Here is a 27582-nt window from a genome sequence, read left to right on the forward strand (position 1 = left end):
TGGCTGAGTCTACCTCAGCCTCATCCGTGACAACAAGCATGGCCTCAATTTCAACCGAAGCTTCCTCTGAGAATTCAACGACAGGTACTGCAAGCTGCGCTCATTAAAATGAAACTGTGTTTTTTTGTCTTGGTCTGTTCACGATGATTAAGGGACAGTTTTTTGACATCATGCACTCATACTGTGTTTGTTCTTTGCACAGCTGTTACTACCATGAGCTCTACTGATTATAGCACTTCATGGAACAGCAACAGTAGCATGGTGAGCACACCATGTTTGATCTGTCCACTTCAGCCTTCTGATAGAGCATAGTACTTATATGGTACATCTCTCTCTGTCTCTCTCTCTCTCACCCCCCTTCTCTCTCTCTCTCACCCTCTCTCTCACTCTGTCTGTTTGACTCTGTCTCTCTCTCCAGATCTCATGCCCCACTTTCTCCTGCAACTACTCCGATTGCTACAGCACGTCTATGAATATGACAGCTGAGCAATGTGGCACTGGTCTCAACTGCTGCCAGGTATGTGTGACACTTCAACACCTCAACATTCAAATCCCTTTGAATATCTCTTCATCGTTTGCCTTCCTTTGATAATGCAGCACCCTGCGTTTAATTGACGTCATTTCATCCAGTGGAATTTACAATAAAGACCATGACACCAATTTAAAAATTCTGATCATTTTCATGTTTGCGTTGTCCCCCAGTTAAAAAGAAATGAGGACATGAGCTACACTCTGGGCTGTGCTGTATGCAGTGACATCCTCGTGTGTATGAACAACACCCAGACCAACTGCACTGACCAATCCTGCAACTCCACCGGCTGTCTGGACCTCACCTCAATGACTACTACCGCCAGTCCCACTACAAGTAAGAAGCCCACCCCATCATTTAGAAGGGTATGATCCTTTATTTAATAGGGCGGCATAGTAAGCAAACATTTTCAAATGGTGAATATATAAAACAATCATACTACACAGATAGTGTTGTTAATGTAGCAAGGTCAGTCAACTATTTAAAAGACCATTACATACATTTCTGTATGTTACAGTGATGCAATTGTGGAACTTGAATTGTGCAACATTATAGAGCTGTATATTACATTACATTACATTAAGACATTTAGCAGACACTTTTATCCAAAGCGACTAACAATAATTGCATTTAACGTAGGAAAAGCCAATGTACTACTACTTGCCAGAACTCACAAGTGCATCTTCTTTCTAAAACAAGTGACTAAGAGCATAATCTAGTGCTGAAGGTAAAGTGCAAGAATATCAATCTAAAATACAATACAATACAATACGATAAAAAAACAACAATAAGTGCTTAGGAGGGAGGATTGTTATAGTACTTCTTGAAGAGATGAGTTTTGAGCCTGCGACGAAAGATGGGCAGCGACTCTGCTGTCCTGACATCAGTGGGCAGTTCGTTCCACCACTGCGAGGCCAGGACAGAGAAGAGCTATGACCGTGTTGATCGACCGCAGGGGCCTCGGAGTGACGGGGCAACCAGTCGCCCCGAGGTAGCAGAGCGTAGCGGTCGGGAGGGGGTGTAGGGTTTGACCATGGCCTGGAGGTAGGAGGGGGCTGTTCCTTTCATTGCCATGTAGGCCAGCGCCAGAGTTTTAAACTGGATGCGAGCCGCTACATATATGTAGCTACATACTTAATCGTGTAGATTGTAGAACATAAGATCTTGTGATTAGGGTAGGGCTGCCTTGTAATTTCCTTGTGTTCTCCTTACAAAGTTCAAGCGGCAACAGAGAAGATGACCACCCTTTCCACCGCCGCAAATACTCCAATCCCTATGAAGACAACTGTTGTAGCCACAACCAAGGTGAGAACTATCTTTCTCTATCATACAGTGCAGTATATGTGTGTGGGTGGTGAGGTGAGGAAAAGTGCAAGATGTATGCGCAGTTGGCTAACTGCCACTACAAGAACTTTGCCAGCTCTGCACCTGCCATATGTGACCTTTCAGTTAGAACTACTGTGATAGTTTAACCTCTCGCCCCTAATTAAAATTATTTTTATTCAGGCAATGACAACATCCAGCTCAGCCACCAGGGGGCCTCACTTCCCTTTTACGTCTATCACAGCTCTTCTGGTTTGTCTGCTCAGCATTAATTCCTCGGTGTAAAATACCTGGCGAGAGCCTGCGTGGAATTCCAGAGCCTTCATATTTATACACCACTAAGTAGATGTAAGTGTGCATTAAAGAGTTTGGGGTTCAGTCTGTATGTGTTTTGCTGTCATATACTGTAGGTGATTTAGATGTTTATACATGACCTTAGGCTACATCATTCTCATCAGGATACTCTAAGTCAACAATGCCCAAAACCGTATGACAGAACATTTGCACATAGCAAACACAGCATGATAGCTAGACCTGGTCCAGGGCGATATCCTCCAGATAACGCCCTGTTACTCTCAATGCAATTTACCTAATTTAGCCTACTGTAAATATATCTCCCAGCAACAATTAGTTTGTTTAAGATTGGGGGGGGGGGGGGGGGGGGGTTCTATTGACAGTATGACATTCTACAATGGTTTCTAAAACAGAGCCTACTGCAGTACAATCAAGCTGCAGTTAATTAACCATGTCAAAAAATGTACACACAAAAAAGTGTCTATTGTGTGTATATATATATATATATATATATATATATATATATATATACACACAACACACATATACATTATAAATACTGTATATCAAGAATTCGCAGTCTGCATTTGTCACAGATCTTGAACAATTGAACAAACATGAATGTATAGAAGGTGACAATGAATGTATGGACAATTATAAAATAAAATAAAATATTGTCTAAATAAGAAAGAAACAGTTATTTATATTTGTATTGTCAGGTATGCTGGCTGCCTCTGGTGTTTGGCCTCTGTGTTTGCGGCCCTCTACAGGCTACGGGCACTTCATTGAGCCTAATCTTGATGTTTGAGGTTGCTGATACATGATATTTCAACAATTCTGTAAACTTGTTAATACAATGTATTGTAAACTGTAACTCTACTCCTTGTTTATTTTTACAGGATTCTTATTTATCTAAAGTAAGGATATGTGTATAATTCATAACACTTTCAAAATGTTTCTTTTTACTGTGGCCTGACGTGCCATTACAATTTAATTTCATCATGGTTGGGCAAATTCATATGAAATAAATCTGTAATTTGCAATCAATTTCTACACTGTGTATATTGTACAAACCAAATGTCATATAAATGTTTTAAATCATATAAATATAATAAAATAAATGTATCCAAACATAATCTTATTCATTAATATACCTCCAACATCATCCCTGATAATATTGAAAATAATAGATTTATATCATCATTCATGCAATGATTGAAATATAGAATGTATCAGTTCTGTCACCTAGGAAACAAACCCAAATATGCTAATTTACTTTTCACCAAAGATTGATTCATTATAAAAACCTCTCCAATTAAATGCCTAAAGGAGACTGAGAAATAGGTTGGTTCATACCTCACCCATTCAACAGGTTAAGCCTATCATTGTCAATTCAATTCAATTCAAACTTTATTAAAGACACCCCCCAGTGGGAGTTCCATATCACAGTAGTATTTTGTTTGTTTTCCCCATATTTTCAATTGAATGAATTCTCTGTTTCTTATTTATAATAACAGTGTGTACAAAACAGTATAAATATAGGCCTATTGTGCCCTTATTTTCAGTTGACCTTGCTTTTTGGACTCCTTGCTGGTGTCCTGACATTGAGCCTGGCTTGCCGCTTGACTCCATATTCAACACACCCTGGAGCTCAGACTGTGAACTGTTTCATACTGACCGTGTCTGAAGGTCTCAGCCCCATGCTTTTGAGATTATACATCTCTACCCCTCCATCTGTAGCGAGGGTCAGCTTGGTTTGACTGATTCTGACACCCCTCTTTTCCCAGGAAAACGTTATATCCAGCCTACTAGCCTACTTCTCTGTCAGTGTTTCTTTGGGTTCAAGGAATATGCACTATTGACTTTTCATAGCCTACTCAATGTTATATAGGTTAGTTTAGCCTATATTATTAGCCTATATTATTAGTAGGCTACAGTGTTTTCATAAGTAGGCCTATAGGCTAAAGATTGCCTGAATAAAGATCATAAACAAAGATCATGCTTTATATGATACCATGATATGCTGGAAATCATTTACGTTGGGCTAAATGGGCATGCAGATTATATTCTCAGTTTTCACTAGTTTAATGATGAACTTTCTTTTTTCCATATTTGTTAGACACATGCAAAGCAGAATCTAACAAAAAAAAAAAGGGAAACTGATTTGAATCAACTTCGGGACAACATTGAAATCACCTTTCGTTGATAAAGCCTGCGTGGGTGCGCTAGCCTCGTGAGGCCATCCTAAAGTTACCAGCTCACGTTGCGGTTCTGCGAAGCCAAATCTGGTGCGTCGGGTTCTGGGGGCTCCGCTCCGCCAATCACAACCAGAGGATGACGTCACTCTGAACTCAGAAGCTCCGTCTAATCTCTGCGTGGCAGCTTCGAGGCGAGGAAGTGTGCTCCGGCACAAAACATCTGGGAGAAAACGAGATCTGGAAGGAAACGGGATGTCGACATATAAAAAACTATTTTTACGCGCACAAATCCCCAGTATAATTTACTCTGTTTGATAGGTGTTCTTTTGATAAAAATAACTTTCAGTTTGAGGTTGTGGTTTAATCCGTTTTCTTGTGAATATTGTGCGAAGAAGATTCGTAACTCGGTTTTCAAGAATGGATCAATCCGTGGCAATTCAAGAGACTCTGGACATGGACGAAAACTGCATAATAGTATCCTTTACAAGTAACCCACACCAAGAGGGCTGTTCTTGGAAATGTTATTTTTGCAGTGACTCCATGTCAAAGTCCACAGAGCCTTCCTTTAAAGTTAATTTGATCTCGTAAAGGTCGGGGTTGCTGCCCCCTAATAGCCTATTGGGCAAAGTCAATCTAAATATTTTATGATGCCTTTTTGATAAACAATGTCAGACAACACGCCCTGTTTAAGGTTTTAGTTAAGCTGGCGGGGTGTGACATTTGAAGGCTAAGGTCCAACTTTTGCAGTATGACAGGGCATCCACAAGATGGCAATGTTCCTTCGGTTTACAGTACAATGTACCATTGTGTGAGGGTAGCCACAATAGACAATGAAGAGTTCCTAGTTCTCTCCAGAATTATGTTAATATAATTTGAAGAAATCATCATAGGCTATGATTAATGGCATTCTTGATGTTTTACTGTTGAACATTTGTAATAATAACCCTTAACCAGACAATAAACATGCCGTTCAATGTCTTGTCCTTGTTGACAATGTTACAGAAAGCAGACTGCTGGGTTTGGTGGAGCATTCAAACGAACATGTGTGAGTTTAAATAACTTACAGGTAGGGATGGGTATCGGGAACCGGTATTTTTGGTACCGGTACGTCATTGGGTCAGTGACAAAATATTGATAAGCTCATGGACAAAAGATGCTGCTATCGGTAGGATATAACGCGTTCGTTTCACAAATCCATGGAGCCACGTTCATTTCATGAATCAGCCAACAGCTGGCACGCGTCCCCTAATCATGACCAGGCTGCTGGTGACGGGCCATGATGTTTCATTGTTGTTTGTCTCTCAAGGAAGTAGGCATAGTGGCGGGCAGGGCAAAACGGTACTTTACCAAATCTACCGACGGTGCTGGTGCTGAACAGTTTATGTAAAAAGCAAGTTGTGTCCATAGGGTAACACCAGCAACCTCATGAAACACTTACAAGTTTCACATTCGGTGAAGCAGTGCAGCGTGTCTGACTGCTTTAGCGAAGCGGCAATGCTAACGCTGATAGAAGCAGATGAGCCAGGTTAAAGATGCAGGTAGACTTAACACTCATTATCATTATTATAAATAAGTATGTACAGTGTATCCCCCATCATTGCCTTGGAGGGTCGGCCCGCACCCCACCAACGGGAACTCCTGAAAGACCCCCCCCCCCCCCCCCAAAAAAAAAATATATATATAGCCTATATATATAATGAATCCCAACAATCGCAGATATATGGATTTATCGTACATATCGTAAATTAGTAACGCGATTAGCGGGTGAGATGGATTAAATGAAAATATTCAGTTGATACAAGTAATGTAACCACAATTTAGTCTATGTCTTCTGATGTTAGTAACTGTTACTGTTAACAGTTGTTATTTCAGGGCAGGGGTGCCCACACGTTTTGGACTTGTGAGCTACTTTTAAAATGACCCGCTCAACAATATCTACCACCCACACCTCGCCCCACCGGCGAGCCCCCACCTCACACCCCCAGAACCCCCGCCCTTCTGTCACTTGTCACTTAAAATTGGCTAGATTTTAATTCATGTGTCATTAAAGTCATATCTTAAAGTGTCCCGTTGCTGAAAACCCTTTTTTTTTTTTTTTTTAAAGAACAACATACAACCGAAATAACAACATAGGGCTACTGTTTCAAAATCAATTATTATTAATTATTAATCAAACTACCAATTAGGCTATTTCACACTGGAAGTGGAATGTTAACTTGTATATTTGCCTTGCACATTCCTAACAGGTCACAGTCAGCTTAGTTGTCAGAACAGAGTGTCTTTAGCCTACTTAAATGACTCAATCACACAGCACAATACACTCTGATGACTTGCACTGAATGGATCAGTAAGAGAGGGTTGCATAATCCTGACTTTTTTTGAGTTTCTGATTGATTTTGCCGGGTTAATATCAGCTTCTTCATCGTTTGGGTGAGTTGGTACGTCCTCTCCCCCCAGGCTCGGGGGCGAGGGGCTATCCTTTTACCACCTCGAGCCTGGGTGAGGGGGTCACCCGGGCTATATATCCGGGCACACCTCCAGGAGCCACATCACCGTTTCGTCATCCACGACCATCAGGCCACACATTCCGTTGGGTGTCCGATATATCGGACAGTCTTGGATGACGGGGTCTGCGGTTTGTTCCTCAGCGCCACACTCGACTATCAGCTACACATACAAGCCTAAACAATGATGAAATCAGCCCACATATGATTACATAATTAAAACACTCAGCTAAACTGCAGGTCACTCTTGTAATATACAAACTAGCAGGAGGAAAAAGTAGCTCATTTGGAATACAAGAGAGGTGACATGACTGCTTGCCTCCACACGCTCAACACGTGTAATCAAGTCGCCTTTTTTATGGCTTTTCTTTTGAATGGCTCGAGATCTACCAGCATACTGTAGCTTCTGCAACCTACTGGTTGATCGCGATCAATGTATTGGGCACCCCTGCTGTAGGGAGTTGACCACAGCCCTTAACCCCAGTTCCCACCCCCCTTCCAGAGGCACATTATCAGACACCCTCATACCTGCTTAGCATGCAGTTAAAAAGAGAATCATCATAGCTGAGCTTGACAATGTGTTAAAGTAGCCATAACCAGCAATGGCTGGACAAGTATCACACAGGATCACTATATTACAGTGACAGTCCACTAAATGAAGGCCAACTGAGACAGAAACATCGACCCAGGCAGTGTATGAGTCCCAAAGTGGTAGAGTAGTATCGATAAGAGTATCGATAAATATCAGTATGAATAAGCAATAGCAGTACCGATACCGGTATCGATAAAATCCTAACAATACCCATCCCTACTTACAGGCCTTTTAAATTGACACTTTCATTCAATCATTTGACTCAGTAATGTTCCCCAACTGTCGTCCTGCAGCCTTTTCGTTTACGCTCATAAAAGGATGGCGATAACTGGTGATGATGTCACACTGGATGGTCTTATTCCCATCTCAACTGACTTTGCTGTTGTGGAAGGTAAACAAAGGCAAATTTCATATTGCATGTTAAATCTAACTTTAACACTAAATCGAATCAGATCAAACTTTATTTGTAAAGCGCATTTCACACACAGAGGCAACAAAATGCGCTTTACAGAGAGCAATGGGGGGGTGGACATAGATCCTACCCCTACATTTTCCAGAGGGAAGCCAAAAAAACAGTTCACCTAGGCGCTGGAATAGCTGAGCTGTAAAAATTCTTCCCTGACCTCTCTCAACGAGACGATCGAGCAAGCTCCTGGGAAATATTTCTATTGGCTAGGAACATTTACAGAGCACTAAACGTGCGCTAAATACTTCATAAGAGAGACATGACTATCATAGAGAAGATAAATACTGTTACTGTACAGAGATGTCACCTATATGGTAGGCCATTATGTGTTAGTTATCCCTGTAGTCCATAATAGGATATCTAAGTGTATCACATAATAAGGCACAATAAGCCCTTAGCAGACAGGCTCCTAAAGAATATAGAGTAAACTAGGTAAAGCCGCCAGGCAGAGGTGGGGGAACAAAAAGCATAGAGCCACGAAGGAAAGGGAGGGGGGGGAGGGTGATGACTTGATGGGGACAGCTGGCGACACTTTAACTAATCAATTAGTTACTAATTACTATTACTAATCAAATTAATGCTCAAGCATCCTATTCAAGAAATGTCAAGTGAAGAGTACATTACATTACAGTCATTTAGCAGACGCTTTTATGCAAAGCAACTTACAAGTGCATTCAGCATGAGAACAATGTTGACTCCATGCTACTCTGTCCTCAGTCTCCTCACCAGATGAGCTTTCAGTTGTGGGTAAGTCCTCCTCTTTCATCTTTCCTTTCTCAACCAGCATTTTCTTGGGTTCTATGCATCAAATGCCATCTTCCCTCTCCATGGTTCCATAGGAGCAGACACCAGGGTGAGGGTGAACTACCAGGATGTGGAGTTGGAGCTGAGGCTTCCCTTTGGCTCCCATTCTCGCCTCTTCCTCAGTGAGGTCAACCAGGCCTGGAGTGGTGAGTGTCTGAGTATTATAAAAGGTGAACAAATCAAAGAATCACTCACTAGAGTTGTGAGAAGGAGGTTCACATGTCTTTGAATGGGGGGAAAAGTGAATGCAGGCATTCAATATATGAAATCTGCCTAGCAAGTCAGGTGCAGTCAGAAATCTGCCTAGTAAGTCTTCTTGCCGTCTTGTTGGCTTACTTTGCATGTGAAAGAAAACTACTGTAAATAGATAGTTTTCTCCCCCTACACCAACCTACACTCTAAGAGATCACTACTCTATCTACTCTAATCACACAAAAAGATGATCGATTGATAATTTGTTCAGTTGAAGCATAATAATCATTGTGGAGGGTAAAACAGATATTGATTCTTAAGTGACCTGAGACAGTTACCGCTCTCCAAAAGTTGTATTCGCTCAGAAGAGCTGAACCTGTTCTGTAGCCTAATTTGCTAGTCAATGTTCTTGTGACACATACTTGACACAAGCCTGACAGGAACAGGGCGGAGCATTCAAATTGTGTGCTCACTCACCGTGTGTACGTCTCTGTCTTAGCTGAGCAATCCCAGCTATGACTGCAGCTCGAAATAGAGTAAGGACAAAGGGACAGATTTTGTAGTTGCATACTGAGTTATTGTCCTCCGTTGTCTTTGACATAGTTTTTTTTCTGAGAGACACAGCCTACTTTGTTAGGGATGTGTCATTTCTGGCACTGGCTCACTACTTTAAACAGCGGCACTCATGAACCGAGTGCGAACTAATGTGTAGTGAGTCACAGCTGTGTGGCACTCTGGGACTAGCCACTCTTACTTTTGCTCTGTGAGACAGCAGTGATGGAAGGTTTGGGCGACCCGGCAGATGTGGTTGTTAACAGGAAGAATGTGAAAAACTCTCAAGGTAAGTAGTGAGTAGTCTGGTGAGTCAGTACACTGACTTCCTACATTTAATGCAATTATTGTAAATGGCTTTAGATAAAAGTGTCCGCTAAATGATGTAATGTAATGTAAGCAGACCAGTGGTCTATCTTTTCAATAGAGAAGCAATAGAGGAAGTAATAGTCTCTTTGGTGTGGTTTGTGTTATAGAATTGCTCTCACAAGCTCAAATTCTGTTTCACTCAGGTTAGGAACAACGGTTGTGTCTATTTCACTCAGGTTAGGAACAACGGTTGTGTCTAGAAGGGGTACAGCTACGGCCAGGCGGGAAAGGCTGGATCCCTTAAGTTTAGGGTTAAGTTTAGGGTTAAGTTTAGGGCTAAGTTAAGGTGAGGTTTAGGGTAAAGGGTTGGGGTTAGGGGGTTGACCGGTCTGCTATGGGAACTAGCCTTCTACACAGGCCATAGCTGTACCCCATCTAGCCACAACCTAGAACACCCTCATACTGTAGCTAAAATGTGAGGAAGTCAGAGGAAGTTAGTTTGTGGGTGTGTGCATGTTTTACAACCACATGAAAGATGAAGGAAGAGATTAGAAGCCTACAGAGCTGCACAGTGTTGTGAAAAAGTAGCTTATCTGACTTTGTGTCACTTGCTACAGTATGTGTGCAGCAAAAAAAAAAATCATTTTCAGTTTAGTTTTATTGATTCAAAAATCAGATTTCAAACAGCAGTTATTCCCCCTGTGAATCAGGGCTGTGGATCTCACTCATCTTTCAGTGTTGCTCCTCCAGTTTCTGTACTTCTGACTGAGCAAACATGAAAGTTTCTCTGACTTTCCAAATGTAGGTCACCGTTTCCTCAAGTGATCGTTTGAATGTTTATATCAGGACTTGCCCTTCATCAAAGTTGCTTCTCTCCTTTTCCATCATTTTAAGATGTTTGCAAGGCTCCTTCGGAAGCACCGAAGTTTGAGTGGCTCCAGAAGTACCGCAAATCTACCAAAGGCGAAGATGTGGTCAAACAGGCCCTTTCACCCCTAGCAGGAAGATTCTCAAAGATCAGCCAACACAAGAAAACAGGTCAGTCCTCCTTATGTCTGTCTAATGGTTGATAACACAACAATCCTAACCATGCAGGGAGTATCCCTAGAGTGACGTCATATCATCCCAAATACCGTGACGTGTGACTTATGTGACGTCTCTTGGTGACGCACACTAATTATTGAATACAGGGTTTTTTCTCAACTTGTAGATGCCCTTACATCCATCAGTTGATGGTTTCATGAAGGGGGATGAGTTTGGGGTTTACTTTAAAGTTTGTTCAGATTCAAAGGAATCATCCATGGTGTGAATGGAATGAAAGTGTAGCCTAGCCTACCGTATTTACCTTCAATTGGGTGATTTACACTGTCATCAGAGGTTGATCTTGAATGCTATTCCATTTTCTATCATTGGTTGTCTTCTAGCAGTTCTATTCGAATAGAAATAGAATATAGTAGCATATAATATTGTATAAAATAGAATAGAATAGAATCCAGTTTCGCGGTTGATTGCTTTTGTCTAGCACCCATGGTAGCAGCTCTCGTCACTCTCCTATCATGAGCAGGTCCTTGGTCTTGGACATTGCACTGCACAGAATGTGTGGGAGTGGTACAAGGCGATGTCGAGGGTGATCAGAGGGACTGGTATGGGGAAACAAATGTTCCTAATGTTGTTGCATTTGGGTTCTGTTACGTTAAACTAGTATTCATTGCGGTTGACTGAAACTCGTGTCGTTACGTTGCTCAAGTTTACTTACGCAACCTCTATCTTACGAGCTAGCCAGACAGCACAGGGTCCATTTCTAGTCTTTGTTTTGTCCTTCTTTGGCTGGATTATGCTATCTCTGGCTAGGGTCACCAACTTGTATCCAGCGAATGTTTTGCAAAATGTAAATTAACATGAGCACTATCGTTTTGCAGTCGGAGAGATGTAACGTTATAGCGATGCCATCTCAAACTCCGCAAAGCCGCTTATGGGATTTTGTCTGCTTGCTAAACAGGAATACGCCTATAAAGTGCTCTCCAATTTAGAAAATGACATACACGAACAAGCGAGGCTATCAATTCAGTCTGCTTCCTCTGGGATGCTTTAAGATAGTGCTGTTTAACTAGTAGCTAGTCAGCTAGCACTAGGTTGGTGCTAGGCTATCTGGCAAGATAGCCTTGGGTCAGATGTAATGATGCAGGGTGATGGTTAACTTCTGGAAAACATTTGAAAAGGAGGTGATGATAGCTTTCCTACAGTCCATGCATGGCTCGGTATTCACCTGTTATACCCACCATACAGTAGGCCTAGCCTAGATTGGGAGAGATGTGGCCAAGGGTTTAATATATAATGCATTTTATGGTAGCTAGATACAGTAGAGGTTTGCCATGTGTATAGCGTTATGCAATACTGAACTTTGTAGTGAGTACATTTGTACATTTCTGGTGAAACAGCTAGCTAGTGTGCCTTTTTGATCAAAAGGGACAGACAACACACCCTGTTTAAGGTTTTAGGAAAGCTGGCGGGGTGTGACAACAGCTAGTTTCTCTCAGTATATCCTTACTGTTTCCTGAATCTGTGTTTGTAGGCCATGTGACTGTTATGGAATGCAAAATATGCCAAGCCTAGATGGCCATAAATAGGCCTACTGCTAAAAGGGTCTTTAAAAGGGTCAAGCTTGTGGAATTGGGTTTACAATGCTGTTATAAAACAATACACACATGCACACACACACACACATGTGTACACACACATGTGTACACACACACACACACACACACACACACAAACAAACAGTTCAGCTTCCATGAACAGGATGTCAAAGTTCTATACTGCCTGTGAAGGGCTTGCACTTGTGAAAGGAGGCTCGGACGCACCCAGCTCTGTGAGGCCTTTGGGTGCTCTGGACTTCTGCGTTCACTGTCTGAGATTGAACAATAAACTCAAGATAATGCACCTCTTTCCAAACCAATTTCCTCTCTGATACTCTGAGCTTTTCCTTTTTATTTTCGTTACATTTCAGTCATTTAGCAGATGCTTTTATCTAAGAGCATACTTTGCCAAGCTTGAGCAGACAGTGGCCATTTAGTCTGTAGGCTGTGACTCAACTATTTAAACGACTTTAGATGCTATCTATTTAGTCTAGGCTAGACCTATATTTATCCATCTCTGTAATGCAATGCTCTGCAGACAGGCTCAGTATATTTTGTCTGTTGGCTTGTGTGGCTTCATTCATGATTCTTCTCAGGCCACACATTTACTGCCAAAGGCTTGAGCATTAGTGTGGAGCTCTCTATTTTCCCTCCCTCTATCTCCCTCTCATCTCTCTCTCCTCTCCCCCTCCCCCTGTATACAAACAGAGAAACCACTGGCAGCTGACGGCAAAGTCCCAGCAGGAGAAGTGAAGACCACCAGGGGAGTGGAGCAGACGAGAGTGGAGTCCAGTCCAGAGAGGTGAGCATCCTGTCCTCCTAGAGCCAACGACATTGAAATGGAGCCTAGAATACGTATACTTGGAGGGTGACTATTGCACAGTAAACTCTCCTAGTACAGAATCAGCTCCCTCACAATGAGTACAGTATAGACCTGAGCTGGAGAATCGCAACTGCAAACCCACTCAGTTGGGCTACAGTTAGCAGTAGTTACACAGACTCTGCTGAGACACTTGTGTAATAGTACAGACCGAACAGCATTGATTTTAGCCCGACTCCCCTCCTCTCCCGCTTTCTTGGGGCGAGCAGTCAGGGCAAAGTGACGCGCGAGGACAGAGATGACCAGGTGCGCTCCGCCAGTCACACCCTGTCCAACAAAGCGCAGATGCTGGCCATGCCGCAGTACGGCCTGCGAGACAACCTCATCCGGTGTGAGCTGCTGAAGAACGAGGAGCTGTACACCTACCTGGAGAACTTCAGGTGAGCCCCCCCATACCCGCTCCTGCTCTTTGCAATGGAGAACAGATAGCTGGGATTAATTGTACTTGAAGAACTGTCTGGACCAAACTAGCACATTCTGCAGTAGAGAGCACGCCAGTCCTGTGGTGTGAAAAGCACCTCGCAGCTATCATGGACTTGTTTCCATGTAATGTGGAAGGATGTGGTTAACACTTCTAGGGCGGGGATCCTATGGTTTAGTTGTTAGAATTGTATGCAGGAGCCTAAAATGCATTGTCAAAGGAGTTTGAACCGGCCATATCGCGACGTGGGAAGGTCACAGAGACGAGGGGTTTTGACTTGCTTAAAGCTCTCGACCTAACGACTGCAGCAATACCAAACATGTCCTGCTCGTACGCACGTCTGCGCGCACAGACCCACAAAATGCATTCATTGGCGGAGGTCTGTGCTCTGCAACCATTTTTAGTCATGCTACAGCACCCTCTACTTGTAGGAACATGAATTCAATCCTACACACACACACACCTCAGGGCTCTCAGCCAGTTAAAACATTTAATCGAATTAATTAAATGATATGCTGATTAATTAATCAAATTCATGATCATCAGGATCCCTGGCAAGAGCCTCCAAAAGCTCCAGTAGACCTACAGTACATGCAGAACAGAGCCAGTCCCTGTCTCCTACAGAAGTGAATTCAAACCCCTTCTCCTAACTTCCAGATGGACCTCGTCAGTGACCCCCCCTATTTGTTTTTTTTTGGGGGGGGTTCCACCACATTAGCATCGCATTGTTAATTCCCATAAATGTAAAAAAAAACTGTATATTTCAAGAATTGAGTCTTTTTTGAGATTTTTTTTTTTTGTGGGGGGTCGGGTTATGGTACAAGACTGTGTACATAATTAGCCTAAAGTGACTAAAACTACGCATCCCAAAAAACGTATAGTACTAGCTAGAACCCTTGTTAAAGTTCTTAGATCAAAAATGAATGAAAAACTTGGTAGCCTGCGCCCAACCGTAGACAGTGTACACATTTCCATGGTAACAACACCGCTTGAGGATTGTGGGTAGTGTAGTATTTTTCAATGCTACCGTGAATAAATATATGGACTTTTGGCTTCTATCATAAGACTTCTGGTCACGATTCGTCTGATGAATTATTAGCTGGGTTCAGGACTGAATTCTCGAAATATAAGGATTTTTTTTAAAAGCCTATGTGAAATGAACATGCGATGCTAATGTGGTGGAGCCTCACTGACACACTCTATACACCCAAGGTCCTGCACCTCCCGACATTAAAGAACTCTTCACTCCACTGAACCCCCTCATGCAATCTTCCATCTGGAAACAGCCTGCTTTTCCACCCCCCCAGGACAGCTCTGCTCTGGGGGAGATTGGGCCTGTTGCTCAGCCGCCCCCCCCCCGCCTTTGGAATGCCCTCTCTGACAATCTGAGGGCGCCACAGACTCTGGGTTCTTTTAAGACTGGTCTGAAGACATACTTGTCTCGAAAAGCTTTTTGTATGTAATGTGTCTATCATATTACTGTGTCTCTGTTATTATTCTGCTTGTTTTTATTTTTATTTTATATATATATATTTTTTTTTAAATAATTACTTTGTGATTGTTTCAGCACTTGGAGCTTGTCTCACAATAGAAAGTGCTCTATAAACAAAATTAAATATATTATTATTATTGTTATTGCTGTTATTATTGTTAAATGAATCACACATTTGAATAGATATTTGCTGGGAAAAGCATTACATTGACATCTGTAGTTCACTCACACATTTCCTGTATCTTCAACACTCCAGTGTTTAGGTCTAGAGGGGGTTTTATAACACCTGAGAGGCTGAGCAAAGGCCATGGAGATTAGGGAGATCTCAGCCAAGCAGCCTCCCAGGACTAGGATATGCCTGTATTGGGCAGTGCTTGTTCAACCGAATCTCTCTGACTTGGTCTCTTTCCGTTTCCCTCTCTCTTCCCCCCCGTTCTCTGCCTGTCTCTGTCCCTCCTCCCTCTGTCTCTGTCCCTCCTCCCTCTGTCTCTGTCCCTCCTCCCTCTGTCTCTTTTCTAGTTTCTTCCTGGGCACGTACAATGTCAACGGCCAAACACCGAAAGAAAGCCTCGGCCCCTGGCTAGGCTCCACCCCCACTCCTCCTGACATGTACTTCGTGGGGTAAGTCACATCTAGCCCTGCCGTGTAGATCCATTCTTTCCCATTGCCATTGCCCACAAAGCTTAGCCCAGACCCCGCAACCAGAGAGGACTGAATAAAGTCATAGTATAACATATTTATTTATTTGTTTATTTGTCAGGGACAATGTAGACAGCATTGTGACAGGTTACAATAACATAACACAGATGTGTTGTATATGGGATATCTAGCCAAGGCTAATTTGCAACCCCTGGCTCTGGTTAGGCTAGGAGGACCGTCTTGCCCACAACAGCAAGCACCAAGACTGTTCTACTCTTGACCTCGTTATTGTCAGCTGTGTTGATTTTGAAAATAAGATGAAATTGTGAAGAGGATAGAGTGTGTGTCGGTAGCACTGTATCTCTTCTGGATGCAGGTTCCAGGAGCTGGACCTTAGCAAGGAGGCCTTCTTCTTCAACGACACACCCAAGGAGCCAGAGTGGATGAAGGCTGTGTCTGAGGGCCTTCACCCAGACGCCAAGTATGCCTTAGTAAGGACCTCCCCTCCTCCGTCACTGTGACCAATCGCTCTGAGCTTCTATCCCTCATGTTTCATACTTGTAGCCATTAAGCAGAACTTTTTTTTTCCCCAGGCATTAGTTGTGAGACATTTCCCAGTTTGGTGACGGCTTGTTTCGGTATTATTTCTCTCTGTGCCACTGATCCTACGTGCTCTGAACTTCTTCCGACTAGCCGAACGACTTCCTTTGCTCTGGTTTGGTAATTCTAGAAACTTTTTCAAGGGTTTGTTTTTCTACTGAAATATCTCAGTGAGCCTAGCACATTTGGTTGCACCCTAATTGGCACACCATCGCTCAAGAGTGCCATTCCTCAAGAATCTATGAAATTGATGTTTTCTTATTGATATGCAATGTACTCTCACATAGGCCTGCCACTTAGGTTGATACAGTAGCCTTGGCATGGTCGCTTGAGTATCCTGTATTTTGCTGTTAGTATTCCTGTGTGTGCGTGCGTGCGTGCGTGCGTGCGTGCTCGCTCGCTCGCTCGCTAGTGTGTGTGTGTGACCCCATGTGTGTGACCTTGGTACGACTCCATGACCCCTGTGTGACCTCCGTCCGCGCTGCAGGTCAAGCTGGTGCGTCTGGTGGGCATCATGCTGCTGTTCTACGTGAAGAGGGAGCACGCAGAGTTCATCTCCGAGGTGGAGGCAGAGACCGTGGGGACGGGCATCATGGGAAGAATGGTGGGTGTCCTGTCCAGCGAGCTTCCTTCCTTCCTTCCTTCCTTAATATTCATCCTCACCTCCTCCCCTCCTAGAGGTGGCCTCATTCCTGATCTAGAGGTGGCCTCATCCCTGATCTAGAGGTGGCCTCATCCTTGATCTAGAGGTGGCCTCATCCCTGATCTAGAGGTGGCCTCATCCTTGATCTAGAGGTGGCCTCATCCTTGATCTAGAGGTGGCCTCATCCCTGATCTAGGGGTGGCCTCATCCCTGATCTAGAGGTGGCCTCATCCTTGATCTAGAGGTGGCCTCATCCCTGATCTAGAGGTGGCCTCATCCCTGATCTAGAGGTGGCCTCATCCCTGATCTAGAGGTGGCCTCATTCCTGATCTAGAGGTGGCCTCATCCCTGATCTAGAGGTGGCCTCATCCCTGATCTAGAGGAGGCCTCATCCCTGATCTAGAGGTGGCCTCATCCCTGATCTAATACACGGGACGGATGGAAGCATGTGGCGCTCTGCACAGCTGCTACTAACATGTTCTGATCAGATCACTGATGTGGAGAGGGGATGAAAGGCGTAGGCCTAGTTACGGGTACATATACTGCTTTCTTGGCTCTGAGGCAAAGCCTGTTATGAATAACTCTCTTAGCAGTTAAAGTCAATGTAAACCTGGTTGGAAATAGTACAAATGCACGTTATCAAAGTTGTATGTCTCATTAGGCGTCCATATTAATCTGAGTGAAAATAAACATTCAGATCTATTAGAAAACCTACCGCGAAACCAGCTCATTTTGCCCTTTCGACTATTTCTCAAGGCTGTCCAAACGGAGTTTCAACGCATCAGTGTACGCATCACAGTGTGCGCTTACCATGAGAAGGATGCGTTCACACATCAGATTTTGCAAGCTGCTAAAAAAGCAAGGCGCACCGCGTTGTCCCTGGCCGACGCTATTCCTGGCCAAGCGACGGAACACAACAATCATAGGGCTCTTCCTCTGCACTGCGGAAAAGTTGAAATGTTTTCAATAGGGATGCACCGATGCATCGGCCGGACATCGGCATCGGCCGATGTTGGCCTTGTTGACTGCCATCGGCCCATCGGCAAATAAAATGACATTCACCGATGGTAGTGGCCGATGTTATATCGCAACAATTATGGCTTTTTTTTGTTGCAAAACGTAGCCTACCAAGCTGCAGATTCGGAGAAGATCCGTGACGTAACGCCGCCAACGCACGTGTAGTTTGCTTTCAAATTAAAGTGAAATAAAAATGTCGGCCGTGTGGTGATATTTCACCATCCCACCATCTGGCCAAAGATATGCGCTATGCAACTTGTAAAACTTGTTCAAGTGACATTTCAAGAGGAGGTACTACAGCCAAGGATTTGAACACATCAAATCTAACTGGCCATTTGAAAAGCAGACATCATTTCTTTGTTTCCCTGGCACAAAAGGGGGAATAAAAATAAAATAAACATCGGCCATCGGCCGGATTGTTATTTTAAGCATTGGCATCGGCCCAGAATTTTGCAATCGGTGCATCCCTAATTTTCAACTTTTCAGCACTGACTAAATCTGCAGTGTGAACGCGCCCTAAGTAGGGCCTCATGACATCATCAGGCCCTGTTTTAAAAATCTAGGAAAATCAAAATGTTGAAACACAGGTTACCGGTCTACCTCCACAATTCGGTACTACATAGTTCACAGACTTTCCACATATTTTCAACAATCACTTTCTAACACTTATTGTTTAAAAACAAATCTCGTAATTCACTTTACAGTCACTTTCAGAGCAGAGCGGGATATTGGGGGTTAGGCTCAGCTGTTGTCCATTGTTTCATGCAGCTCCATTATTCAACACCTGTAGACCAGTTTGACCTGCCTGAGAGAGGGGGAGACAGAGAGACAATAGGCAGGTACAGACGTGTGCTCTGCATACCTTCCCCCATACAGAGACCAGAATAAGAATTCAGTTTCATAGCCATTTTGATCTTGTCAGTGTACCAGGCTCCCAGTGATCTAACTCGCTCTCTTCTCTCTTTCTCTCTCTCTCCTCTGCCTCTCCCCCTCTCTCTTCTCTCTCTCTCCTCCGCCTCTCTCCCCCTTCTCTCTCTCCTATGCATCTCCCCCTCTCTTCCCTCTCTCTCTTCTCTCTCTCCTCTTTCTCTCCTCCGCCTCTCCCCCTCTTCTCTCTCTCCTCCGCCTCTCCCCCTTCTCTCTCTCCCCTCTTCTCTCTCCTCTGCCTCTCTCCCTCTCTTCCCTCTCTCTCTTCTCTCTCTCTCCTCCGCCTCTCCCCCTTCTCTCTCTCCTCTGCCTCTCCCCCTTCTCTCTCTCCACTCTCTCTCTCTCCTCCGCCTCTCCCCCTTTTCTCTCTCCTCTGCCTCTCCCCCTTCTCTCTCTCCTCTCTCTCTCTCCTCCGCCTCTCCCCCTTCTCTCTCTCCCCTCTCTCCCCTCTCTCTCCTCTCTCTCTCTCTCCTCCGCCTCTCCCCCTCTCTTCTCTCTCTCCTCCGCCTCTCCTCTCTCTCTCCTCCGCCTCTCCTCTCTCTCTCCCCTCTCTCTTCTCTCTCTCTCCTCCGCCTCTCCCCTCTTCTCTCTCTCCTCTCTCTCTCTCCTCCGCCTCTCCCCCTCTCTTCCCTCTCTCTCTCTCTCTCTCCTCTCTCTCTCCTCCGCCTCTCCCCCTCTCTCTCAGGGGAACAAAGGTGCCGTGGCCATCCGCTTCCGCTTCCACAACTCGGACGTCTGCGTGGTGAACTCCCACCTGGCCGCCCACATCGAGGAGTACGAGAGGCGCAACCAGGACTACAAGGACATCTGCAGCAGGCTCCAGTTCCTCCAGCCGGACCCCGCCCTGCCCCCTGTCACAATCATGAAGCATGAGTAAGGACCAGCGACGCACCATCCTAGATAGAATCACCCAGACATCCAACCACGGCGTCAAGGGCAAAGACCGTATCCACGCCCTAGGAGTTTGTGATGGAAAGCTTTTGACGATAACTCAAGCGTCTGTTGATTTGACATCATTTTATAGTCTCCCTCGTCACATCGGTGCCTCAGTGTGTCACGTGTTGCTCTCTTGCAGCGCTGTCCTGTGGCTCGGCGACCTCAACTATAGGCTCAGCGAGCTGGACGTCGCCGACGTGAAGGATTTAATCTCCAAGAACGATTTTGAGAAGCTGCATAGTTACGACCAGGTAACTGACATCATCCCGCGTAAACCCGCCGTTTGGAATGCGCCGCTATCGGTCATCGTTGTTCTGAGGGCGTGGCGTTGGCGGTGTACATACTGACCCTCTCCGTGGTTCCCAGCTGAAGAGGCAGATCGACGAGGAGGCCGTGTTCCTGGGCTTCACGGAAGGAGAGATACACTTCCAGCCCACGTACAAATACGACACCGGCTCTGACCAATGGGATACCAGGTAACCTCAAAATCCCAGTGAACACTTGTGTAACCGCGAAAACACTCGTACGTCATGTTTTACGATCGAAGTCCCAGGAATGTTTGTAGGTTAATTTTTGTCGGCTCTCATGAGTGAATGTCCCCGACGCCCCCAGTGAGAAGTGTCGTGTGCCGGCGTGGTGCGACCGCATCCTGTGGAGAGGGAAGAACATCCGGCAACTGCACTACCAGAGTCACATGGCCTTGAAGACCAGCGACCACAAGCCTGTCAGCTCACTGCTGGAGATAGGGGTGAGAGGACTCTGTCTGTCTGGCTCCCTGTCTCTCCCTCCCTCTCTCCCTCCCTCTCTCTCTCTCTGTCCCTCTTGTCCCCTGACCTCTCAGAGATGCTGACCTTTGACTCTGTAGCCCTTCCCCCGACCCCAGTCTGACCTCCCTGTCCGCTGCCCTCAGATCAAGATGGTGAACGACGAGGCCTACAAGAAAACGTTTGAGGAGATCGTGCGCTCCATAGACAAGATGGAGAACGAGTGCATCCCGTCCGTGACCTTGTCCAAGCGAGAGGTCAGGGGCCATTTTCGATAATAGTCATATTACAGAGTGATATCATTAACTTACTGTACGGCGTGTTGTCTTCTCGTACATTGTTTTCCCAGTTCCCCTGAGTGGAGTGAGTTTGCCTGTTCTACTATAGCTGACCTTTGACCCCCATCTCTCCGTCTCTGTCCCCCAGTTGCACTTTAAGGACGTGAAGTTCATGCAGCACCAGGCGGAGACGCTGACCCTCCACAACGACGGGCAGGTGCCGTGTCAGTTCGAGTTCATCCAGAAGCTGGACGAGCCCACCTACTGCAAACCCTGGCTGACCGCCAACCCGCCCAAAGGGTTCCTCGCTCAGGGTGAGAGAGACCCGCCGTTCGGGTCGAAGCCTCCGTCCTCGTCTCATCCTCTCGAACCCGTCTCATTGGAGGAAAAACCTGAGGCTCCTCCCCCATCCCCCCGAATAGGTTACCTAGGAAAAGGATGGCCCCCCTTCTAGGAGTGTGACATAATGCCAAGAGCAACATATGAAGCAAGACTATAGCATAGCTCTACATGCAGTGGGAATGATGGGGTGGAGCTTTTTCTTGTGACAACAAATGATAGGCACTCTCTCCCAGGTCAACGTTGATTGCTGACGAAGCAATTTGAGATCCGTCTAGCTCAAGAGACCTCTAAATAATATAGATCCAAGAGGGGAAGTAGTGATTGACTGTGGATGCGCCGCAACGCTTCGTTTCCTATAACTGTATCTGGGTCTTGCTGACGCAGCGTTTGAGAGAGTTTTCCCTGCAAGTTATGATGTCACATTTAGAGAGATGTGCCTATTGCAGCTACATGGACAGTGAACACAGTTGCCTCCAGATGTGCCCATAGGCACATTACATTACAGTCATTTAGCAGCGCTTTTATCCAAAGCGACTAACAATAATTGCATTTAACGTAGGAAAGGCCAATGTACTACTACTTGCCAGAACTCACAAGTGCATCTTCTTTCTAAAACAAGTGACTATGAGCATAATCTAGTGGTGAAGGCAAAGTGCAAGAATAGCAATCTAAAATACAATAGGTACTACGCCTGTACAACTGTTACGGAGGTCTTATGCACCGCTATGCATTTATATACAAACACTACGCCTATAATCATCAAACGTCCCGGGTCACTGTCCTGCACTGTCCGTCTCTCTGTCCATGGCAGGTGGCCGGGTGGACATTGACCTGGAGGTGTTCGTGAACCGCACGACGGCACCGGAGCTGAATTCAGGCCGACAGCAGATCGAGGACATCCTGGTGCTCCACCTGGAGAGGGGCAAGGACTACTTCCTGTCCGTGTCGGGCAACTACCTGCCCAGCTGCTACGGCACCTCCATCCAGACGCTGTGCCAGCTCCGAGAGCCCATCCAGGACATGCCCCTGGAGACCGTCCGCGAGCTGGTGGGTTCAGCTGCTGCCGGGTGCAGAGCAGCTAGTCGCACGCACGCACACACACACACACACACACACACACACACACACACATATACACACACACACACACATATACACACACACACACACACACATACACAAACACACACACACCCTGTGGCTTTGATGCGTCCCCTCCTCTCCAAAGCCATTTATTAGGCAAGGCAAGGGAAGTTTATTTGTATAGCACATTTCAGCAACAAGGCAATTCAAAGTGCTTTACATGAGACATTAAAAGCATCAAGACAAAGTGCAACACATAAAAGGTCATATAAAACAAAATGCAAAAAGGGACATTTAAATCAAAATGCAGGAAAAATAAAGGTATTAAGGTACTGTATGAACAGTTTGAATTTACTGATTGCATACTGATTGGATTAGCCTGGCTGCTGTCTACATGCTCAACATGCTTCAAGATTTAAAACCATCATAACTGTCCCCACATTTCCACAGAAAGACACAAGAATAATACACTAAAATAGGAAGCTGCTTGTTTGGGGAAGGGGGGGGACACTAGATATCTGTGCTGTGAATGGAGCACATGGTCGTTTCCTGATCCCAGAGAACCGTAGGTGGGTGAAATTGGGAACCACGCTGGAACCACAGAACCCACTGTTGCCAGGGAGCATCCAAAGGGAAATTAGCATTGCAAACATCCTGTTATCATGTAGGACAGAGCAACCCTTAAAAGCTTTGTGTTTGTTGAAGTATCTTCAATGTTACTCAGCCTTAAAACAGCTTGTGTCAGACCTGATAGACTTAAGAATAATAATTACCAAACATGGGAAAGTTTATATATCAGCTTTTTGGGGGCCAAGCAGCGAAGCTGCGTAGGCCACCATTGTGTTTGTACCTTTTCTTATTATTTTTTCTCCTGCCATGGGAGTCTATGGCAGCCCCTAGAACCGCATGGTAAGAAGTTGCGAAACTTGGCACGCTGATCGGGGCCAGTCCCATGACTCTTGTCACCAAGACTCATGTCCACACCTCAAACCCTCTAGCGCCACCAACGTATCAAAGTTTGAGGTTCATTTAGGCATGCAACTTTTGACCCATATGTCTGATTTTCAAAAAAAAGGTACCATTGGAATCCTTGGCTCAAGCTGAGTTAAACGCTACAATATTGGATTTCCCGCCATTTTAGATTTTGTGCAAAACACTTAAAATGTGTCCCTGAATTTTCACCAATATGCATGAAACTTGGTACACACAATCTCTAGACCAATATCTACAAAAGCGTTACAGGGATTTTCGATTTTCAAAAGCGTTCACTCGCTACAGCCAATTGAATTTGGCATTGAAGCCGCCAAAGAGGAAGTGGTCATCTCAGCAATGTTTTGATGTATCAAAACCACATTTGGCTCCGTTGTTGGGGACAGGCCCATGACCCCTGTCACCAAGTGTCATGTTGACACTTCGAACACTCTAGCGCCACCAACGTGTCCACTTTGGAGGTACGTTCATGCACGCAACTTTTGACACATAAGTCAGATTTTCAAAAACTCTGGCTCAAGCTGTGTTCAGTGCAATCCATGAGGTCATTTCCGCCATGTTGGATTGTCCGCCATATTGGATTTTATTTTCTGACCGAATACAAAACAAGCAATAGAAAACATGCAACAGACATGCAAGATAAGATAAGACACTTTAATAATTCCTGTGGGGGACATTTGGGGTTTCAACAGTGAAAAAAGTACAGCAGCAGTGGGAAAAGTGCCTATAAGCATAATCTAGATATAGGATACAATATACATACATATATACATACATACATACAGAAATAGCTAAAACTACATGTCTGGGATGTTGTATAAAACTGTTTTGTTGATCTGCGTTAATCTCTTGTGACTCTGGTTCTGCTCAACAATAGACAGAGATGTCAGCGGATGAGACTGGTGCTATGAGCACTGACAAGCCCCTGGACATCCCCAAAGAGATCTGGATGATGGTGGACCACCTGTACCGCAATGCCAGTAAACTGGTTAGGACTTTTATTTTGAAACTGCCTCATTGTGTCCGAACACTTTTCCCATACAATCTTTCACAGTTCCCAGAGATTTTCAGTTAGTGTCCTAGTCTCTAACTTTTAACAGAATTGTGTAACTCCTGGCCCCTTCCAAGCTGTGAGCCTTTGTGAGGACAGACCTATTATGGTCTGCTTGCTATGGCAACCCTGGAGAGTGAAAAGTCAGAATGTTTAGAAACTTTTGTATTTGTTTTTGGCCATCACTGACTGCTGGGAAGAGCATTGTCTGAGGCCTGGCAAGCTTTGTGAGGCCTCTTGGTTATAATGGAGGCAAGATTTATTAGGCAAGATTTATTAGTCGGTTAATTAATAGTGATATGTAAACCTCCCTTGAAATGTTCCACAAAAATGTTAAACTATCAATTTAAATGTTGTTTTACCGTATGCTGCTAGTAAGTCTCATGTGGTGTGTTTTGATGCACTTTGATGAACCTTTTGCAACCATTTGCTCATTTTTACAGGAGGATATATTTCAGCAACCGGGGCTCCGGAGTGAATTTGAAGAGATAAGGGATTGCCTTGACACAGGCTCGCCAGACTCTCTCCGTATCCTTCACAGCTGTCGGCTCCATACCCACCTGAAAAATATTTGAAGGGTGTCTATGCGTCAAAAATACCCAACCTCTGTACTTTTTAAAAGGATTATGCCTTTGACCCCTTTGGCCCCCCAGCTGGTAGTAATCACTCGGTGGCCGAAGCACTGCTGCTCTTCCTCGATGCCCTCCCAGAGCCCGTTGTCCCCTTCTCCCTCTACCAGCAGTGCCTGGAGTGCTGCTCCAACGCCAGTCAGTGTAAGAAGGTGCGTCCGGTAAATGCCCTCACTCAAGTCATTATTTATTTTTATATTGGTAACTGGTATTGATTTTTTTTTTCTTTGCTCTTTTTCTCTCAGGTTATTTCCATGCTACCTCAGTGCCATAAAAACGTGTTCAACTATCTAGCTGCATTTCTGCGCGAGTTGTTAAAGAATTCTGAATACAATCGGCTAAATGTCAACATTTTGGGTAAGAAGGAGCTATTGGTTTCACTTCTGTTTCTTTGGTATTGTTATACGTTTTAACAGCATGTTGAAAGACAACAAAAGAGCAACTTAAGTAATATCACATTATACTTAATAGAGTATAGCTTACTGGACCAATCTGTCCAATCCTCCCCAGGTTTTTTACCATTTTTATCAGTCCATGTTCTCTGTTATGTTTGTGCATGTAATTCATTTGCCAAGAAGGAAGTTGGATTATAAGCTCTCTATGCTCTATCTAGTATTTCTTTATTTGCTGAAAATGCCCTGAAATTAATGGACAAACCATTGATGGTTTGGTTGGTTATGGTTGTTCTACCCAGGGCCACTTTAACCTATTGGGCAACATGTGCTGCAGCCCAGTGCCCCAGCCACTAGGGGGCTCCGGGAACAGCAGATAACGCTGCCTTTTTGAAAGGGGTTTTATTGTGTTTTGCATTTTGTTTAAGTTTCCCACCTGTAGAGTAGCCTACATTGCCCTGTGGGAACCATTTATTTGTCAGTAGTGAGAGGTGTTTGTATGCCTTCCAAGAGGAGTAGGTTGCACTTTGTACACTACTAGGCTACTACGCCTTTTTATCTTTAATCCTATATTCCGATCTACTGGGCAAGATTGGTCATGCATTCAGGTAACACTTCGTAAATATTTTGAGAGCACTTCTGTACTCATTGATGGTTCTCATTGATGGCGTTTAGTACGTTGCATATTCACCCTCTACTTCTGATATCCGTTGTCATAGGCCTTTTAGAATTTGCGGCGTGTCTTTATCGTTGCCAGGTCTTTGGTCGTGTCAGCTGCGGTTACATGGACAATATTTCTTCAATCCCACTGAAATCATTCTGATTAGAGATTCTTATCTAAGAGATTATCAGGGCCGGCAGATAAAAGACTTAACTGTTTGCACAGACTCTAAATAAAGTGATCTGTTAAGATCATGCCCCAAAACATTAAATATGAATACTGGTATTAACTTTTGACATGCACTAAGTGGTTCCGCCCGCTGTGAATAGACGAAGTGTCGCACTATCATAACTAAACTCATTCACGTCACCGTGGCCCCCAATTAAGTGGGGCAAAAATGCTCAGAAAGAATAAATGTGTTCTGACCAGAGGAACGATCGGATTAAGTGTTTCCAGGTTATTAGGCTCTAATTTGTACCTATTCTCGACCCAATTGAAAATGAATTCAGATAGGGCCTGATCGGATTAGTCTCTTCCGATTGAGATGGTTACATTTTTATTGTGATTGGTCTATTATTTATGATTATTAATGGAATATTAGGGTCCATGAAAACGCAGCTGTGCTTTTAGTTTTTCAGTTGAAATTTGTGGACATACAGGGGGTGTGTTATCCCGGGGCCCTGAGGAGACTTAATGTGGCCCTGGTTCTACAGTACCACTATTGTATATATCTGCTAATCTTTCACTGAAATGGTACCGTTTTTTGAATCCTACTGTTCCTGGCGGAGTGCACTATTGTCCTCATGCACTAGTGGTTTTGTCTTCTGTATATTCTTGACATTGTGACCTTTGTGTCATCCCTTACAGGGCCCATTTTTGCAGCCTTGTTATTGAGACCATCTACAAAACAAGATCTGGCGGACAAGAGGAAGACTCAGGAGTTTTTTCAGCATTTCTTGGTCCAGGACCCCTCCTGAATACAGCATGGTGTTCCAACCATGTCCTACATGCTGAACACACTAAACTTAATGTACAGCTCAGTATTTGTAATTCAAGTGTAATAATTTCATATATTCTTAGATGGCTCTTTGTAAAGATAAATAGTCAAATCGATAACTGCTCTTGGATTTGAAACCATTGTTTTTCAGCCATGTGTAAAAGTAAGCTGTCAGTGCACAGCTTGTATTGTATCACGATGAGCACTTGTAGAAAACTGACCATTTTAATGTATGTATATGTACTGGTTATTTAAAGAGAATTTGTATTTTATCGTTTATGAAGGCAAAACAGCTGGTCGTTCTTTTATATAAAATCCAGTTTCAAACAAATGTGATGTTGACTGATTTTTTTTTTAAACCTCCGTAAGCATAGTAAATGATGAGGATAGTTTGCAATGTGGTCTGATCTGTGTTATTGGAAAGGTCTGTAACCAGAGCTG

At 44.3% G+C, this 27582-nt stretch overlaps 1 protein-coding gene and 1 pseudogene across 5 annotated transcripts in view; both read left to right on the top strand.

The window, feature by feature from the left end:
* The window catches only part of LOC311314334, a 29291-nt pseudogene extending 26337 nt beyond the window's left edge, over positions 1–2954 (top strand). Inside the window, exons 8-10 of the transcript in view lie at positions 419–517; positions 703–865; positions 2917–2954. The product of the transcript in view is annotated as an uncharacterized misc_RNA (transcript). The remainder of the gene's footprint in view (positions 1–418; positions 518–702; positions 866–2916) is intronic.
* Positions 2955–4927: 1973 nt separating this feature from the next.
* Positions 4928–27432, top strand: inpp5b (inositol polyphosphate-5-phosphatase B). Of its 4 annotated transcripts, none has more exons than XR_014630640.1 (23): positions 4928–5389; positions 7734–7831; positions 8624–8653; positions 8746–8856; positions 9675–9743; positions 10658–10801; positions 13108–13201; positions 13489–13659; positions 15712–15813; positions 16208–16322; positions 16919–17035; positions 19704–19891; positions 20094–20205; positions 20321–20430; positions 20567–20702; positions 20865–20975; positions 21145–21310; positions 22150–22385; positions 24289–24399; positions 24906–24990; positions 25116–25235; positions 25337–25448; positions 27012–27432. XR_014630640.1 is itself a non-coding variant. In XM_084444887.1 (23 exons), the coding sequence occupies exons 2-23, from the start codon at positions 7759–7761 to the stop codon at positions 27119–27121; spliced, it is 2631 nt and encodes an 876-aa protein (XP_084301013.1). In that variant the 5' UTR covers positions 4928–5389; positions 7707–7758; the 3' UTR covers positions 27122–27432. The 4 variants fall into 4 exon arrangements, 3 of the variants coding, with proteins under 3 accessions (XP_084301013.1, XP_084301012.1, XP_084301014.1); XM_084444887.1 differs by having other exon boundaries at positions 7707–7831; positions 25116–25243; XM_084444886.1 differs by having other exon boundaries at positions 25116–25243.
* Positions 27433–27582: the final 150 nt, after the last annotated feature.

This window comes from Borostomias antarcticus, assembly GCF_949987555.1.
Source record: "Borostomias antarcticus genome assembly, chromosome: 10".
NCBI classification, from domain to species: Eukaryota; Metazoa; Chordata; class Actinopteri; order Stomiiformes; family Stomiidae; genus Borostomias; species Borostomias antarcticus.